Source organism: Hetaerina americana, unplaced genomic scaffold (assembly GCF_022747635.1).
Source record: "Hetaerina americana unplaced genomic scaffold, ioHetAmer1.1.p SCAF_13, whole genome shotgun sequence".
NCBI lineage: Eukaryota > Metazoa > Arthropoda > Insecta > Odonata > Calopterygidae > Hetaerina > Hetaerina americana.
Window position 1 is genome coordinate 9,852,331 of NW_027286403.1, and position 15,300 is coordinate 9,867,630.

At 40.3% G+C, this 15,300-nt stretch overlaps 1 protein-coding gene across 3 annotated transcripts in view; it reads right to left on the reverse strand.

The window, feature by feature from the left end:
• Positions 1–15,300, reverse strand: part of uif (sushi, von Willebrand factor type A, EGF and pentraxin domain-containing protein uif) — a 132,820-nt gene that overhangs the window by 56,430 nt on the left and 61,090 nt on the right. For all 3 annotated transcript variants that reach the window (XM_071583205.1, XM_071583206.1, XM_071583204.1), the window contains exon 4: positions 2,010–2,091. In XM_071583205.1, coding sequence (XP_071439306.1) covers positions 2,010–2,091 — 82 coding nt within the window. The remainder of the gene's footprint in view (positions 1–2,009; positions 2,092–15,300) is intronic.

Below are 15,300 nucleotides of genomic sequence, written 5' to 3' on the forward strand. Positions count from 1 at the left end.
CTCCATTTCAGTGAATATAATACTTAATCTTCGGCCACCCTTAAGATCTCTCGTGGCTCCGTTGAACTGGCATCCCAGTGGCGTTACTGTAATCACTGAAATAATGGCAACATTAGATCAGGAGATCTTAATCTCAATAAAGTTATGTGAAGGTAAAGCTTGTGAATCTGTCTACGGGAAACCTAGGAAATACCGAAGCTCAGCGAGCCTGTCACACCTGAGCACTGAAAGCATTAAGTAACGCCCCGAGGAGCATTGGCAATGTTATTCGAAGGCGAAAAGGCAGTGTTCTGAAATTATACAGTGATTAGCTACTGTCCGCATATACTTTGTGTTTCACCTTAAATGTTAATAAATTAAAAAAGTAAACATTAATTAATAAATTTCAAATGATTAAATTAGTTTCTAATGGTTTTCAGTTTTCCTTAAGCATATAATTCTGTACAAGAGTATCATTTTTAAAATAGTGTCAATCAACATTGCGGCGAACACAATTTACATCACAAAATCAAGTAGTAATTTTGTGGCCGTCGTCCCGACAGAAAAATGGCATGCGCAATTCCCTGGATGTCACGCACCACTCAATTACAACTGTTCAACTGCATGCTGCCTTAACATCGGAAACGCTTCGTACCCAATTCACTTCAAGAAGCTGAACCGTTAAAGTAACCTCAATCTCGGAGAAAAGCAGAGAGTGAGACTTCACGCTGAATTTGCTTCCCGAGTGTAGCCACTAGGCTTCACCAAGCACTAGGCCACGACCAATCGAGGATGACCAAGGAAGACTGTCGTGAGACAAGGGGGTTGAGCAAGTGAGAATGAGTGACAGCTGATGGAAGTGAGGGAGTCTACTAACAAACTACATGGCAAGAACTTCCGCTGCGCTGCCCACCCCGAGGACTCAACTTTTTTGCCAATCACTCAAGTCGAGGTCAGACTGTCTAGCGATGTGGTGCCCATCTTTTTGCTTTTCGGGCTTTTTACCTGTTTCCGAAACTATTGGTGGAACAATACTAAAGTTTGACTTTCGAGAATGAAAAAATACCTTTTCGTGAATTCAGTATGCATACAATATCTTTAAATTTTCATTACTTTCCATCTTTGTGATAGGAGAGCGTTCGAATTGTACATATGTAAACAACACACTTATATTTTCCTATATAACAATAAATTTCTGCTTAAAAGTTTCCTCGACAGGCGGTGGTTGATCAAAATGGTCTGACTAACTTTTGGTCAAGGGCTGTCACCCGATTTCAGATGGAGTCTAATGGGATCGATTAGGAAATTTTTGCTTTTATTTTTGTTTCTCTGTCTCTCATATCTTCATCAAGAACGCTTTGCCACCCAAGCCACTTGTTCTGCACACACGTATATTAGTCAATAAACGCATAATATAAATATACCCGAGTAGTTTCCGCGACAATGTCAATACACATGATCAGCTTTGCATTAATTTGATTTATACTATATATATTAAGCTAATCTCATCGTACTGACGTTTTATCCTTGGTTTAGGTCTTTGGGATAGTACACGTATTTCAGTACAAATCTCTAATTAGTGTTTTAGCCCATCTGCAGGTAAAAAAACTAGCCTGGTCGTAGATTGATTAAAAAAAACTTCAAGTTTTGTTCCAAATTCCTTCAGTAACTCTTAGTTTTCTTATATTAATAGATATATGGGGCTGAAAATGAAATGTACACATGACAAAGAATTACCAGTGACAAATATACGCGAAGATGTATTAATATTTATAAAAATATTAGCTATTAACCTAAATTTCCTAGGGGCAAAGAATAGGCATGTGAATCAAGAGGGATGAACAATAGCACTCTCGAGAAGTTGAGATGTTAAATTGATTTCTAATCGTTCCGATTTCATCATCCACATCAATGGCTATCAATAAGCAAAAGGCGGGAAATTTTATTTTCATTTAACTTTTACGATACATAGCTATGCATAACACTAATTCAGTAAGAAAAAATTTCAATGAAGAAATTTCGGTACTCACCTTCTGCAGAGCTCAGCAGCTTTATCCCATGAATGTCGTATACTGAAGAATTTGTAACAGTAAAGACCTCGTAGTTCCCAACCTGTTCAAAGAAAAAAAAACGTTAGAGGGAGTGGAATAGGAAAAGAAAAATAGCAAGGCGAATACAAATAAGGGTCATATTTAGGTATGCTAAAGCTCGAACCGAATATTGTACCCAAAGAGCATATTTAGCGCGGCTTCCTCAGGACAGAATGCCTCCGAACGAGGGGCTGCCGGAGTGATTAGCGACTAACTCCGGGGGTTTAAGCCAGTGCGTATAGTATCACTGATAATAAAGAGGGGAGTTCTCTTCTTAAAAAATAATGTGGGTATCCCACAACAGAAAGTAACATGTAGTCATGCACGCCAGTGTACGTTAGCGTGTGGAGATTCGGAATGTAAAAATTTTGCATGCCTAGCGCGATCGGCAAAAAAAGAGGATTTGGGTTAAAAATTTGTTAAGTCACATAGTATTTAGGTATTTAACCTAAAATTAGTGTATTTTGGTATTAAATTCGTGCTAAAAAAGTAAGCAATCAAATATATTAACCCCAGTAGTAAGTGCAAGCAATACATAGAGATCTCACTTTATTTGAATGTTTTACGGATAATTTTCGGCCCAAAGGCCGAAATAACTTCAATATTTTTATTCACTCTGTAGAGGCGCATAGATACAGAATAATGATATTTTCATGCAAATAGCCAAAAAAGGTAGCAAAATTGATTGTATCCCATGTTTTGACAAATTTTGAGCATACAATGGGCTTATACTTGAATAAGTTATAGCGATTATCATCAACTCACTTCAATAAATTCACATTAAACTTCATTAAACCTAATAATCACATCCTCATTGAATCAAGGAAATTAGATATACCGAACCTAGCATACATGTGGCAGACAGATAAATGACAGTGCATATGGGTCACTAACTGGTAGCGGTCAGCGGTCTTACCCAACCGAATGATGTGGTGGCTAACGCGCTAGGAGGGGAACCCGAAGGCCATGGGTGCGTAACAACGTTTCATGTTTCAAGTACGAACATCAATGAATGTTTTACCTAGAATTTCAGATTAAGGTGCGATATGATATCGGCGTCGTAAACTCTATACCATCAGTTACAATTCGTCAATTAACGCCGCAATTTTCTTAAAAATGAGGATGCCTAATGTGTTGGCATCCATTTCCAATTTCCTCCACATCTCTTATAAAGGTGTGGTGCCTCGAGGTGCCAACTTGAAGTGAAGAGTGGAGGGAACCACCAGAAGCAATAGCTTTTATAATAGGAAATCGCCATCGATGGATTAAAAAAGGAGTATAAAGGGTGAGACATACTAGCATTTCAGGGTCATATTCTATGACCATATAGTATATTGCTTCAGAATGATATGTATGACATTGCATGTGATTTTGTTAGTTATATTTATATATAAACCATAAACACAGTAATCAACCTGAAGGTCGGTTTGGTAGATGATGGTAGAGTTCAACAAGTACTAAGCCGAACGGCATGTGAAATTCACACATCAGGGTTGGGGAGCCAGTTCCTTTCCCTGTGCCGGTTATGGTTTCCCAGGAAGATCTGGTACCCGAAAAATTACATAGCTTGGGTGGAGCTGCAGGTGGCCAGAGGGGCTTGCCCAGGAATCGAACCCTCTAGTCAGTAGTCCAATGCTCTACCCCCTAGACTACTGCGACCAGCATGCATATATATATATATATATATATATATATATATATATATATATATATATATATATATATATAATTTAATGAATGGAGCAAGAAATGTGCAAAAAAAACAGTGAGGATGTGAGTTCACGGATTAAATCAAGAAACACCACCCATATTGTATGATGACATAAAAGTGAACTATATCATTCTGAATTACTACATTTATTCCGTAGTACCTCACGTGTTGGGTACACGTCAAGCTTATGACAATTGATGAGGGGAGAAATGAGCGAAGGAAACTATAATGCCACTGCCAAACGGAAATAAATGCAATTATTTAAGTTTGGAAAAACAGACGATTTCATTGATAAAAAAATACTGCTCAGTAAGGATTCGTGTCTCAACACTTCATGAGTCACGACGCAACCATTTTCTCTGTACAAAATTGATTTGCTAAGGTGAGGACAAATGAGTGACGCCGAAGGCCGCTATTCCACTGGGTGTGGCTTAATACGACGCCCAAGGAGACCGATGGATATAGAGAGAGAGAGGAAGCTTTTCGAAACCGCAAAATCGTGAACCGTACAAATGCAATGCGTTGGAACCTAAGGCAGTAACATGTGATTGAGAGACAACGCATTGTGGTTCAAAGAGACAATTTCTTACGAAATAAAACCCCACCCGCCCCTCAAAAAAAATGTGAACTGCCATTCAATGCTCGGTGTTCAAGAGAGCAATACAGGATGCCACGCCACTATTCCTGCTATTTCCGAAATAAATTTGTATAAAAGAAATTTGCGTTTTTTTCCAAAAAATAACCTAATTTTTCTTCCGAAGATAATGCTTTCCATTTCAATGACGAAGTGCTCATCGTACGGACATTTCTACACAATAGATTAAAATTATTAAAGCAAAAATATGTGACCATGATGAGGCAACGCCCATGAAAAACGAAGATATATATATATATATATATATATATATATATATATATATATATATATATATATATAAAATGAGATATAAAAACACACGAGATACACCATTTATTCTTGCATTTCACGGGAGGGCGTTATGGTTCATGAATAACTGCGACGTTATTTATAAAGGAATATGGTAGTCAGTATTTTAAAAGTAGGCACCTACGATCTCTCATTAACATATGCATGCTTGTATGCGCACGTTTATTTGCGAGACCTACCAATGGGATTAAATCATAAAAGTTTCGGAAGATGCAAGCTCACCTCTCAGCTTATTAATTACGTAGATCGTTGGGGAAAGCCTTACCAAACATATAGGGTAAATGTGTGATTTAAGCAAGGTAGCACGTTGGGATGAAGGGCGGAGACAACGCCAGTGTCGAAGTTCGCCCACTCTTAACGATATCCGCCCGCGGGTCACCGTTTAAAGGTCTCATTTTACGGGCAAAGACGTGGGGGTGGGGTTTAGGAATCAAACCCGTGTCCTCAGTTTGATAATGTATCTCATGAGTCACCGTATCATTTCGATGCTCTTGCTCGGGATGAGACTATTATTCGTGAATAAAAATCAGTAATTGGCGTCGAGTTCACGGAATAGCTAGCGCTAATCCTGACAGAGTTAACAGCACACCGCATCCCAAAATCAATTAGTTGATGTTAATTTTTAAACTATCATGCATTCCGAGAACTGGTTTTCGGATTTTATTTCATTGAGACTTGAAATTCTAAAAGTATTGGCTGCGTGGGTACCGAGGAAAGCGAGGAGGGGAAAATATGGCAAGGCTCCAGCCGGCGCCCACGTACCTGCTTATTCCAAGGTTGAGTTAACTGGATCTCAAGTGCCGGCCTGAGCGCTTTAACCTCTCATTTCACGGCCCTAAAAACTATCCTTGAACAGGAAAGACGACAACTTGTTTTCTACATTGGAAATACCGATATAATGAATAATGTCGCTTATAAAATACTAGCTGCATAAGAAAGTGGCCCGATTTTTTGGCATGAAAGAGCCGTTATTTGAACGGGAATTTAATTTTAGTCTCCAGATAAATTCGAATTAATAACCAATAAAAGCTAGAGCGAGAAGATGCTAGGAATACATAAAAACCAAGCATGGAATTCATGATAACTATCCACCTATCATATTTATAACATATTAACCACTAACCTTACACCAATAACTAAAGAGCAAGAAAAGCTTGCAAGTGCAATTGGACCACTTCAACGAATATGCCAATTTAGCTTGAAATTATCAAATAGTGAGCCGATTTGGTAGACTACTCTGAATGTGTGAATTTTACGCGTCATAGGGTTAGCACAAGGCGAACTCAACGCTTAACTGTGAAACGGTTGAGGGTTCTAGTTGGAATATCAAATGACATATTCTGTTCTGGAAATAACGTGCTCATATTAGAATTTTCGAAGGTTTATTTCCGAGTAATATTGATCCCAAAAAATTGTTTCATTCAATTACAATTTATAGAAAGATAAATTCGCACTTGGTGTTGATGAAACAAACTCAATCACACATGTGATTCACGAATTCAAAAAATTAAAAGCTAATTGTGATAAATCATCCAAACAGTAGTATTCATGAAAAAACCGCGAGTCATGCGACGACTTTTTTTTTGTATGATGATTGCTTTTTCACTTCTTCCTTCCCATTCACTCGCTTACATAGTTCCGTAATCAAAACTATTACCGTACGATTGGTTAGGAAGTTTCATTCGCTGTTTGAAAAACAAAATTTTTTTTACAAAAATTCGAACTAATACGTTGGGGCTACTCGTTAATTACAACACGAGATTATTTCATACGAGTGAAGAGACGGTGGGAGAGGAAAAGAAACCAAAGGTCAATATTCTCCCACCACTCGTCATGGGAACTACTTACCTCGAGGAAAACTTCCCATTGGCAATCAGCACAGAGTTTTTTGCATTTAACCGTCATAGAATGCCGCCTTTTTCCCGAGTTATACCCCAGGTGTTTGGGACCTGATTAGGTACTTTTTGTAGCTTATCTCCTCATCCATTCGCGTGCCACTAATTTCATCTAAATCGTTTCTACCATAGTCTCGGTTTTTACCAGGTCTTGAAATCGCAATTAACAACAGAAAATAAAATCTGACCCTCCACTGAAAGGACCAGCGTTCAGGGGAACAAGGGTAAATCTGAAAGGACAACAATTTGGGCTTATTATGGGAAGTCAAACGTAATTAAAATCTCGTGAAAGAACGGAAGATTATTCTCAAATCCTGCTCAAAATTCGCAACCACAAACTTGTGAACAATTACAAAAGGTACAACGCAAAAATGGCTGTGGAAAAGCATGGCATCTTCACCTACTCCAGTTACATTAACGATTGATTACCCTCCGTTCTATGAATATCTGTGTTAATGATAATTTTTTAACCGACATTTATTTAGCTATGAATTAATACTGCTATGACTCTTATGGTGTGATTTTAGTTTATTTTGTAGCTACTAATTGTTTTTGATGACACTTGTCCTAGCATGGCCATCTTGACGTTCTATTGTAGCCTTAAAGAATAATATACGTATGAATAAATGCGTGATATTTGTAAGAACGAATCAAATGGATCTTGGGTGTTATGAAAACACAATTAAAGTGGACGCCACACTTCGAAAAGCGAATGGTTGCCCTATGGATCAAGGTTGGGACAAAAAGGAAAGATATTGAATGCAACGCACTGACCTACGAGGCGAATTTTACGAATTAAGTATTACGTTATAAAACTTACAAAAACGAAGCATAACTATCTGAATTTTGGATTTGCAAGGAATAGCAAAGGAAAAATCAGGTGATGATGCTGCGTGGTGGCGAAACCATGGTTGTGCGATGAAAAATTGTGAATTGTGGAATTTCAGAGATTCTTTTATCATTCGTTGCAAAATGGAGGAACTCCACATAGTTCAGCCTGAGGCAGTGTCCTATATTTTTTTGACATGATTAACAGGGAATCGTGAAGAAATTAATACCCAGTTTGGCGATGGTTTTCATGAAATTCATCAACACGGCCAAAAACGAGATCAAACTGAGTTTTATTCTGCCTATCAGTTGGAATAAAACTGTTACGCGATCGTGAGCTTGGGGTGATAAACGGTTTTGTTGACGGGGAAAATACAATACAAAGGAGCCAGCCCAAACAAAAATCATTGTAATCGACCCGAAGATTGGTTTGATAGTTGAGAGTAAAGCGCACTATTTACTAAGCTCAACAGCATGTGAAGTTCACACACTAAGCAGGGGGGGGGTCAATTCCTTTCTCATTTCCACCTGCGATTTCCCAGGAATATAGAGAATAATTTTCAACTGATGTTGAGGGAATATTTGCACCGGAAGCATTGCTGACAATACATATATATTTACTCACGAATTAGCTTTACTTAGTTCGAAAAAAAGTTAGTAGTTTTTCGGAGAGACTGCCGAGATATGTTTGCAAATATCATGAAATGTAACTGGTTGCCAATTATTTTTACACGCAATGAGAGCTGAATGAAATTCATCTGAAGACATATAAGTTGGCAAAATGTGCGTCTATCACACGCTCGTTAATGAGGAATTGGTATAACCTCCAGGGATTTTGCTATTCATTTCTGAGCGCACCCATAAACAGCTCTTGAAATTTTCCTCCAGCATTCCTAACATTCCCACTGAAGGGAAACGACACGACGTCACTTGTTTGCCCGTTGATTGGTGGAAAATTCTCCAAAGAGACTTCATTTGCGAAGCGGAAACGAGGGGAAGGCAGAGAAGAGGGGGAGGGGTGGCGAGAGGATTGGGCAAGGAATGGAGAGGGGTCTATGAAGGGGATTGGAAGTCTCAATCTGAACCCACCCCACGAACCGGAGGGAGCCTTTAGGCGAGTAACGGGAGACAAGGTTCGGTCAAGAGGAGTCACCGGCAGCTCAGACTAAGGACGGATACTGCTACCTGTTTGAATTGATCGACTAAATTACGCAAAAGAATGAGTACGTGGTTTTACCTCGCATCCGCGGTCGTTACGACGCCCGCACGGTCAGTGCAAGTGAGTGCAAAATGTGTGGCCATTCCAGAGGAGAGAAATGAGGCGGGGTGGGGGAGGGAAGGAGTGGGGGGGGTCAAGTTTTGGAATTTTCGTCCGCGAAGCGAGGCGTTAAAAAGGAAGCGACTGACTTGAGTGGCCGGCGCGGATGGCCAGTCGAAAGTTTCCTTTTGGGATGGGATGGGAAGGTGGAGGGCGAGGAAGCCTCCTCCCATGCACCGTTGAGGCAACGGGATTTTTGTATGATGGGAGATCTCCACCATGAAGAGGAAGGGAACTAGGGAAACATCGGCTGCCCTCCCGCTTATTCACAGTGACGTGCTCTCGCGGGGGCACTGGAGGGAGGCGAAGGTGGGCTTCAGCATTCGCAAAAGCAGCGGAGTTGCGCGGGAGAGTGAAGGCTTCCACGCCGAAGCATATAATGCTCCATGCTTGAGCAGCTCACGATTGAGCATATATGTACATATATTGCAGCTTTGACCAAAGTAATACGGAATCGCCAATTAGTTAGCGCTTTTATTTGTTTTAGTTGAAACTTGGAATTAGTGCGGCACATAGGGAAACCTTAGAATGATTTACGTCATGGAATCCACGTGGCAAATAAAAACTTAGAAGTGGAACACCACATTGTTGATTGCTTTTATATTTTAATATCAATTTCTGCTGCTCAAAAAGCTACATTTGGGACAGAAATTCAATTTAAGTATTCACAAATAGAAACAACAGTAGCATGCACGCATGCCAACTTTAGCTGAGGCTGGGAAAAAAGGTGGAAAGCCATCGGCTATATTGATCCATTTTAATTTTTAACCGGTAATATCTAGACATAAAATAAAATCATGCAAAAAAGATGGAACATGCTGTTGATTGAAGTAGAAAATTTCCTAAATACCACGTATTTGAGCTGATTATACGACCTAAACATGTAAAATATTAATTCATTCCCAAACGAAATTCTTCGCGATTGTGAAGAATCCTGCGAAGTTGAAAAATAATTTAACGACTGAAAGTATTGATCCGTAATGAATTCTACAATTGTCGGCTTAGAAATAATGAAAGGAAATAAATGAGACATTTCCATTGAACTTATTCAAACGCTACGGACGTTCTTATGCGTCCGCTTGAGAACGCTTGCAACGCCATCACCATCTCAAACCTATCGTAAGTCGATACCCCCTGAGTACGCAATATTTTTGGGAACGCGATAGTGTCAATATTATAGCTTCTGTGAAAATACCGTTAAACCAAATATGATGTAAGCAACTAGCTTAGGTCGGCAAAAAAGTCGTCTCTCACGCCGCACCACTTGAGGCAAAGGCACCATAATTATGGCCATAAGGAAAAGTTAAAAAATGTATCCCGTGCCATTCCGTGTATACAGTTATTTCAATTTTGACAAAAGCACTTAAAGAGCGGAGGGGAGACCGGGGGGGGGGGACTGACGCAACGCGCTCAATCGTAGGCACTCACTTGGAAGAGGTGAACGTAATAATATCATGAGACGTGGAGCGCATCCATTTCAGTTCAAATTCCTTTTTTCCGCCGCGAACGCTGAGAGTCATTGCACGGAAGGGACTCAGTAAAGCGCATGAAAATCACATGGTGGAACTCATTCTCATTAGTTAGGGTTTGCCACCACTGGAGCCAGGTGTCTACTGATAGGGACAGCCTTAACAGGAAGAATTATTCCACCAACTGGATCGAGAGATTTTTAAGTTCCACAAGGAAGCGTTTCATTGAGAGAGCATATTCATTTTATCAAATCTTTTCAACCCAGCCCTTCCTCTGTCGCACGAGCGTTTATTTCCTGAGTTTCAACTGTAAGCACCGGAATGAAATCACTGCCGATGAGTGAAAAAGGGTCTTCTCTCATCCTCAAAAAGAGCCCTATCAAGTACCTAAGTTTGATTCTAGTACATCAATGATTTGTATTCAAGTCTTCCGGCAGAGGAAATGATTTCTCTGAACTAAAGTCAATTGAACATTCTTGCACTCTGGAGATCATCAACGAATGCAAAATTCGAAGTAGCTGCCGGGTAAAGAATTCCATAGGTTCACTCGATCGATCCGTTGAGCAAATGCCTCGGGCGTGATGAAGGTTCATTACCCTCACCCCTGCACCAAAACACCATTGATTCATCGCCTCGCAGATCGATGGTCAGAGGTAGTCTCAGTCGGCCAGGGGAATAAAAACGAATAAAAGAAGTTGAAAGAGGGGAGCCACAGACGGAAAGAATTTAATGCTTGAACTACCTAAAACATTCTCAGGTATTTAGTTTCCTCTTGGCATTGAATAATCAGGTTCTAAATTCCTCTTTCCCGAATTCCGATGCGCCAAAGAACGGCATTAAGAAGTTAATGAATTACTCGAGGGTATGAGCTTGTCACTGATCGGTCGAGGGTGGGTGCAAATCATTGAATCACAGAGGGTTTCATTTGCAGACTAGGTACAGATGAAGCAAATTAAATTACATAGCTGCTAGTTCACTTGGAATTCATGAAACTACGTGTTTGAGGAGACTGGTGCCTGAGCTCCAGCCGTGTCTCTTGCGCTTGAAATTTCTTGAAATGTTATCCAAACTGAAATTCCGTTGTTTATCACAACGTGTGATTAATATTTTTCCGTAGTCCTACCAAAAATGAAAGAGAAATGCTATTGCTAGTATTTAACTATGAATGGATTTCACGGTTACCCTATCAATATTTCTTCGTGTTTAGTCGCGTTCTCTTCGCCTTTATTCTCAAGACCAAAATTGAAATAAACAAATTTTCACAACACTTCGTAAATATATGCACTGCTTAGAGAACTTCCTTCATGTAGATGAAAAGCTTCACGAAGAGCAAAAAATAATGCGACAGGTCAGACAGACTGGACCATAGAATGAAATTCTCATGGCAGTGAACGCCCTGAAATACACAACATTAATGTTCTCGAACATCAGGTAATTACATAAACCGATTAAATCCTATGCAAGTACCTAGGATAACTGAAAAACAACATAACATTATCGAATTTTCTTCTTGGCATCTGAGAGCCAAAGCGTCTTGTCACACGGTACAAAGCTGGTATCACATTTGAGGGCGTTAGATACCTAGCAGAGTTTGGAGATCGGACTTCATGGATCTGGTCGTCCATCCTAAAACTGATTCAAAACAATGGAGTACTCGGAAAGTTCCAAAAATATTTACAGTAACTAAACAGAACTTCGAGGTTTTTAATGTGATGAAAAAGAAACCTTGCGCATCGAAACCTGGGTGATTTATATATATTTTATGGGATACTGTAAGTTTATGGAATAATTAAACATAACGCAATGCCCCGAATTAATACCGAGATGAATTTATGCTAAACGATCAGTAAAGAGATTAACTTCTCCTACAGAAAGGTAACTATGAAAATAATATAGCTTGAGTTAATAATGGGAAAGGCTGCTGGTAACAAACCCGCATAACTCGGGAACTAGTCGAAACAAAGATTAAATATTCTTTTCCGTTAGTGCCTTATGACTTTGGATTGGACAGAGGCAATGGGAACAAGAGCTACATCGAAAACTATGACATAAGGAAGTCATCGATTTCTTCAAGTTCTCACTTTTTTCATTTATCTACTTTCGTCCGACTCAATTTGACCTTGGCCATTTCACAGTAACATGCGGGGACGGGAAAATGCCAGCCTCCATGACGGTGGGGTAACCATAACTTGATGAACCAGAGGTCGCGAGTTCGATTCCCACCCAGGTGAGTTCCTACAGATACGACTTGGGCGTGTGAGATTGTCCTTGCTGTCTTATTTAATAATCCGATGTAAATGGCCAACTACGCTGTTTTCCGATTTGCTGCAAAAAATGATAATGAAGACCGATTTATCGTGAAGCATGGATTCACCCAGGGAGCTAGAAGTCTTATCGTTTCTCCCTGTCATGAAAAAATAATGAGACAAATGGCGCACCGCGAGTGCGGCTTCGATGTCCACGGTGCAAAAATGTTCACCGCATGTCACAGCATAACATGCGACGGCTTTAACTGGTTTGTTATTCACTAGGGATGTAAATACACTATTCTTGATTTTATGTCGAATTTACGAAAATATTATAAAATAATCTTATTGATTGGTGATTACTGAATGTATGATAGTATCATTTCATTTAGTGACGATATCACACTGCTGAAAAATAATTTATAAAAAACCAATCACTTCCATGGAGTCCGGTGAAACTGGACTTCTAAAAGTAAGCTGTGTTTGAGAGGAAAGTAATAGTCATTTCTAGTAAACATCTGTCACCAAAGTCTTTTTTTGTCAATATATAAAGGAAGTTAGTCCTAAAACACGATCCTTTTGCCTTGTTCAATTATAAAAAATACAACATACTAAATGTAATTTGACAGCTAATAAATAGCAGCTAACTTGAAATTTAGCTTTACAGTAATAAATACCCCACTATATTTGATCAAAGGTGCCATTTGCCTCTTGACGACAAATTCGAATATAAGGAACTTCAAGCACAACTATTTCACAAACTAACGTGGGACAATGTGCGTTTTGTTCACGAAAATGAAAATATTACGTTGTTATGTTGAATCAAATTTTTTAATCGGGGAATTATTTCATAATTTAAATAAAATTTTTACTGAAGATACCAGCCACTCCAGTAAGAAATCATGTCCAACATACTTACTCGTATAAGTAAGAATTACAGGCAAACTAAAGTGAGGAGAGGAGTGCGCAGTCATTGAAGATTCCAAGGAAGAAAAGTCTCTGGAGATGCTTTGATGAACATTTAAAAATAAATGGGATTTTTCGATTTGAGGGCATAACCATTATAACAAAATATTGACCATTTAGCGGCTACGAACAAGTTTATACTACTGGCGGGATTCGAGTTAACCTTTTCCTCAGAGCCAGCCCCTATACCAGAGGTGGTTCAAGTGATAAAACCTTTAAACTACTCTTGACCTGGACAGCATTTCTCTGAAAACTTAGAGGTCACCCGGGAGGGGGATTCATGCCGATGCAAACCATCATCGTCAGCCTCACCAGATGTGACCCAACGATTGCAATCAATCTACCCAGAGTGACGCCGGAACTACACTCCCTAAAATTCGAACTTGATGCCGAGTGGGGGTTGATTTCTGCAGAGGGGGAGGGATGGGCCGAGGAAATGGGGGCAAGATCGTCGGGCTGCATTTGGCTGCGGCTGGAATGGTGGCAGGGGATGGGGGAGACCCTTCGACCCTCGCCCTAAATCTGGGCCGAAGGTCTCGAGGCCGCCGACGGCAGGCAAATGGCGTCGGGTAACGGCCACGCCAGCAGGACCGGTCCTCAAGGGCCTCTCTTGGAGGTCGATGGAATGTAGTCAGTGCGTACGTTGTTTCCGAGTCGCAGGGAGAGCCAAGCGTCCGAGATAAGAGGAAAGTATTGGGCGACGACAAACGAACGGCATCACATGGGCCTTTTTGGAGCATAAATAGCATTAGTAGGCTTAATAGGAATGTTAGCTCGAGATTTCATCCGATGAAATGGTAATCTATTCTTCATCTAGTGGGTGAGTACCGCACTGCAAGGGGTGGGATGAATGAGTAATTAGACCTTCCAAACTGTGGGATTGTGACGCAACCTTGACAATCTCGTCACAATGCCATCGTCAAGTACCAAAATATGAATTTCGTAGTATCAAGAACACGGAAGAGGTCACTTTTAATAGCTTTTTTCCTCCCTATGCATATTACGGTATTACGTGGGACTTTCATGATGACAAGAAACACGCATGGACGGAATGTAAGTTTACCGAAACAATCACGTAAATCAACTCAGTGCCATCGCTGTGCATATGGGTCATGCACGCCGAAACGCTTTGAGATGCAGAGAAAGAAAGGCGCGGGAGCAGAAAATGAGAGATGGAGGCAGGGCGGGGAACTGAAAGGGACATGGACATAAGAAGGCAATGACCCCTTTGATGGCTGGACGCATGGTAGCTTCCAGTCACACGCATGCGCTCTAATGCCTATGGTCGTCCTCGGGAAGCGTTGGGGATGAAAAAAATACGTAAGGCAGCTGGGCACCGCAGGCATGTACTTCCATTCCACTCAGCATCTCAAGACCTTCCTTCCCTCCCAATCGCGTAAACTCAACCATCCATGGTGAGGAAGTAGGCCAAGGTTTTCTGGTAACAATTGGAACGCTATTTGGAAAAGTTATCGCTTTGCAATCAGCCCGAGTATGTAGAGGTAGGGATGGGGCGAGTCATTCATTTCGGCTTGTCATGGAGATTCGACAACTGCTCCACGTGCTACATCTAATCTCGTAAATGTTCAGCTTGAAAAAGATGGAGGGATAAGGAACACCAGGAACAATTCAATCATTCAATCAGGGGGGTCATATTGCCGCGTTAACACACCTGGTAAATTATCCACTTGGCTATGGAAATTCCATCCCTCGATAGCTTACGAAGCTAATATTGTTGCCGTACTTTATAGTAGACCCAATGTTCACAATAGGGTTATTACACGATCTGCGAATACTTCACAACATAAAAAGGCATGAAATTCGACAAGCTGTGGTGACTGAATTAATGAGA